Here is a 5,000-nt window from a genome sequence, read left to right on the forward strand (position 1 = left end):
CTGTGATCGTGAAAGCTAAAATTTCCCTTCCCGTGATCGTGATGATACCCCCCCCCCCTTTGGGGCCCTCTGTGTAGTGTGAAGACTGCAACTACTGTAACATATTTTATGTGTTTTCGGTGTTGTTGTTTTTCATCGGTACAAGAAGCATGCTCTGATGTGTGTCCATTAGCTAGCGATACGGCTCAATAAATCAGAGGTCCGGGAAAATGAGCTTTTACGTTTTTCAAGTTTTGTTTTATATTGGCTGCAGGTCCCCTGGACAATAAAACCCCAAATTGGTCGCTTATTATTGACATATGTCGATTTCAAGTGTGATTAGAAAGTACTGAGAGTGTAGAATAATGCTTTGGTTTGCACAATATGAGCATTATAATCAATCTTCTTCTTCTTCTTCTTCTTCTTCTTCTTCTTCTTCTTCTTCTGCTTCTTCTTCTTCTTCTTCTTCTTCTTCTTCTTCTTCTTCTTCTTCTTCTTCTTCTTCTTCTTCTTCTTCTTCTTCTGCTTCTTCTTCTTCTTCTTTTGCTTCTTCTTCGTCGTCAGCATTCTCTTTCCCCTCCTCCTCCTCCTCCTCCTCCTCCTCATTATCATCATCATCATCATCATCATCATCATCATCATCATCATCATCATCATCATCATCATCATCATCATCATCATCATCATCATCATCATCACCATCATCATCACCATCATCATCATCATCATCATCATCATCATCATCTACATACTCACTGTTCGCACAGTCTCTGCCGCTATGCTGAACGGGACACTGACACACGTTGCGAGGACAGGTGCAGGAGTAGCGTCTCACTGCACAGGAACCTTGGGACGCCACACACGTTCCGCCGTTCTGACACGGCGGGTTGCACACGGCTGCACAGCGGACCAAGATACACTTCAGAAACTTAAAAGATACACAGTGGTACCTGTGATGAAAGGTCACCCTTGGGGGCAGCAAAATGTGAACCTACAATGCAGGTGGCCTTCTGTGACAGGTATACTTTATGTAAATACAACAGACAGTGGGACGAGAGAAAGCGCCCTTTTGATGGGGGTGTTCTTTCATCGGAGGTGCCTCACATCACGATACAAGATACAAGATACAAGATACAAGATACAAGAAATTGTATTGTCCTCATCAATACAATACTGGAGTCGCTATGAATCCATTTTACTATCATTCTCAATAGCGCGACCCAATTTGAATCTGAAAACGCGATGAAAACAAATTGTGACGATGTTCTTGTTTGCTTGGTTTTTTTTTATGACAAATACTTGTCTTAGAATATAACATGAACAACATTGCAAACAACACTTGTTATGTGTCCGTTATGTTTCCGTTACAACTCACACCCCCAAATTGCACAAACAAGTCGGTTTTTGCCGACTACATGTCATACACACATGTATGCGGGGCTACAACAAAAGCAGCTTGCTCAGGGTAAACAATTTTAAGAACGTTATTGTCTCGATGCCTTAACAAAAGACTGTTTTATGTACTGTGAAGCTCGATAGTTTCTTGTTCACGCGAGTGCATAAATTAACCTAGTTATTACGTGGTGTTTGGTCGGAGTTCGATTCAACTGAGTGATTCCGGCCTCCATTTTGTTTTACACAAACTCATGATGACGTCTGACATAGTTTGCTAGTGTCGTGTCTTTTTGTGCATGATGTGGTGATCTACCTGATCTAGATTTAGGTCCAAAAATAGGCCAAGACCAGCCGGGTCCAAATTAATTCGTAAAAAAAATCGCAGTTCTTGACTCTTTGGGTGCAAGTCAACGAAACTTGGTAGTTATTCTAACGGATAGCTGCCTGAGGTATGACTAAAAGCCCCAAGGGCTCCGTGCACCTGGATTTGACAAGTTCAGTATCTTTGAAGGAGATTACTTCTGACATGTAGCGTCTTATTTCCTTCATTTCTGAACCTCATAATTATTAAGAATAGTTTGTTTAATGTTGTTTTCATTTTCATTACTTTACTGTCCCATCGCTGGAAAATTCGGGTCGCTTGCTCCTAGTGAGAAGCTAGCAGTGACAGAGTCGCGCTATACCCAGGTGTGTGCGGGTTTAGGTGTAATCGGCCACCTGCACTTATTTCTGAACCTCATAATAGCAACGTATCAATACTGTAGATAAGGATATCCCCTGCAGCTATTAGAAGCACCCATAATATACGTGGCCAAGCTAAAGCGCTCTTAAAAACTATATCTCTCTCACCTTGGCTATTTACTGTTATCTTGTTTTGACTGGATAGCGAACACTACCGGGTCTCTCACATGTATGTGAGTGTGTGCTTGGTCTATATTCTTTATCTATGATATTGTTATCAATCGTGATTTCGAGAGAGAAGCGAATATTTGTTTTAATCAATGCGGAAGCCGAGGTATGATATTCATTGTTTTTTGTCTGAACATTTCAAGTGATATATATACATGTGCAGTGCCCTCTACACACTTTGTCTTAGTTAGTAATACTATTTTATCAAGGCGGAAGTCACGGTATGCTATTGATTTTGTAACCGGATCTTGCGAGCGATTCATTATATCGACACTGCACATTATACTGCTAGTTTGAGTGAATGTAGGTTTATACTTATGCTGTCCAGTGTTGTTTTTAAATGAATGTTGTTGGTCAGTTTGTATAAATGATGCCTGTGTTGGTGTATATGGTTGGATTGAAATGTTTTTTAACCGCATGCAATGTCATCACAAATTCCCAACCTTGGTCGATTAAAGATTCTGTATTCTGTATTAATATATGAGTGATAGATGTCAAAAACAATGAAATAATGAAAATAAAAAAGAAAGACAAAAATACAAAATGCCCCCTGCACAATCAATCAAGACATTATAGTGTTAAGAATATTTTGTTTAATTTTGTTTTCATTTTCATTACTTTACTGTCCTATCACTAGAAAATTCCAGCGAGTGGGAAGCCAGCAGCAACAGAATAGCCAGGTGTGTGCATGTTTAGGGGCAATCTGCCAGAGGTCTATTATATGCCTCAGTGGTGACACGGGGATTGAACATGGATACCGTCTCTGAGTCTGCACATGAAATTGACCCGTATCCATCCCGGCCCGGAATCGAACCTGTGATCGGCGTAAAACAAATCCAGTGCTCTACCAGCTCCCCATTTGTTGTTTTAAAGATGACAAACTGACGAAATAATGCAAAATAGCAACACGCCTCTTCGACCACAAACAAACAAAACAAATAGATCACATTATTGACGGATCCTTCACTTTTTATGAAGGAAATAGATAAAGTTTTACAGTTTGACCCCAAGTCCCTATGCTCTGACGCGAAATAACAATAAGCCAATATCCATAGTAGACAGATCTAGATGTGGAACCTTGAGCACGTGCACGGGAACGTGTACGGGTGACGTCATCAAATTCTGTTTTTATGTCACGCATTTGCCAAGATCTGCAGTCTTGGTGGGAGCAAAACAACGTTTGGAACATTGGAGAAAAAAGTAAGTCACGGGTGACGCAATATCTACACATACGCGTACAGGTCTTTGCCATACGTTCGATCATCTAGAACACTGTACCAACAGCTGCTTGCAGATCTTGACCAGAAGACGACATGCACATTTAACAACGCGATTTTGATTCTAAAAGTGAGAAATGTCCACGAGATCACCACATGAGATAGAATAAGATACAAACAACCACACGTGTTTACTGTCCTTAGCCTTTTTGTAAACGTCGGAGAATCAACTGCAAAATCCAAATCGTTTCAGTACCCAATGCCAATGGACAATAATATCGATAACAATTAATATTCGGGAATCACTTGGCAGTTTTACTCTCTATCTCAGACCTATTTATGCCGTGTGAGATGGAATTTTTGTACACAATACATCACGCATTCACATCGACCAGCAGATCGCAGCCATTTCGGCGCATATCCTACTTTTCACGGCCTATTATTCCAAGTCACACGGGTATTTTGGTGGACATTTTGTTTTTTATCTATGCATATACAATTTTGCCAGGAAAGACCCTTTTGTCAATCGTGGGATCTTTAACGTGCACACCCTTATGTAGTGTACGCGAAGGGACCTCGGTTTTTCGTCTCAAGACTAGCACTTGAACCCACCACCTAGGTTATGAAAGGGGGGAGAAAATTGCCAACGCCCTGACCCAGGGTCGAACTCGCAACCTCTCACTTCCGAGCGCAAGTGCGTTACCACTCGGCCACCCAGTCCACTATCTCAGATCTGCGCAGGCAAAACTATCATTCTATCATTGACACACACCAACAAATCAACTCCAGGACTGAATCCTGTGCAGAGTTAGAATTGTTCGGATGAATGTATTTTTAAAGAGCTACTTATTCTCAAATCATTTCAAGTAAAAGTCTTGTAGGATCTGAAAAGGCGAACCGAATTATTGACACGGGATGAACCAGCCGTGCCTTTAATCACGAAATCGATTTCTACAACTTTTCAGGAGAGAGAGAAAACTGTTCCAACTGTTACGCCATTTTGTGGCCTATTTCTCTGATCAGTAGAGTCAGTACTGTAAAGTACACATTCTCTGGTAGAGTTACGCCATTTTGTGGCCTATTTCTCTGATCAGTAGAGTCAGTACTGTAAAGTACACATTCTCTGGTAGAGTTACGCCATTTTGTGGCCTATTTCTCTAATCAGTAGAGTTAGTACTGTAAAGTACACATTCTCTGGTAGAGTTACGCCATTTTGTGGCCTATTTCTCTGATCAGTAGAGTCAGTACTGTAAAGTACACATTCTCTGGTAGAGTTAGGCCATTTTGTGTCCTATTTCTCTGATCAGTAAAGTCAGTACTGTAAAGTACACATTCTCTGGTAGAGTTACGCCGTTTTGTGTCCTACTTCTCTGATCAGTAGAGTTAGTACTGTAAAGTACACATTCTCTGGTAGAGTTACGCCATTTTGTGGCCTATTTCTCTGATCAGTAGAGTCAGAGACTGTAAAGTACACATTCTCTGGTAGAGTTACGCCCTTTT

At 40.9% G+C, this 5,000-nt stretch overlaps 1 protein-coding gene across 1 annotated transcript in view; it reads right to left on the minus strand.

Moving 5' to 3' along the window:
• The window catches only part of LOC138951271 (epidermal growth factor-like protein 7), a 9,618-nt gene that overhangs the window by 651 nt on the left and 3,967 nt on the right, over window positions 1-5,000 (minus strand). Inside the window, exon 4 of the mRNA XM_070322906.1 lies at window positions 736-876. Within this exon, the coding sequence (XP_070179007.1) occupies window positions 736-876 (141 nt within the window). The remainder of the gene's footprint in view (window positions 1-735; window positions 877-5,000) is intronic.

This window comes from Littorina saxatilis, linkage group LG16, assembly GCF_037325665.1.
Source record: "Littorina saxatilis isolate snail1 linkage group LG16, US_GU_Lsax_2.0, whole genome shotgun sequence".
In the NCBI taxonomy this organism is placed as follows: domain Eukaryota; kingdom Metazoa; phylum Mollusca; class Gastropoda; order Littorinimorpha; family Littorinidae; genus Littorina; species Littorina saxatilis.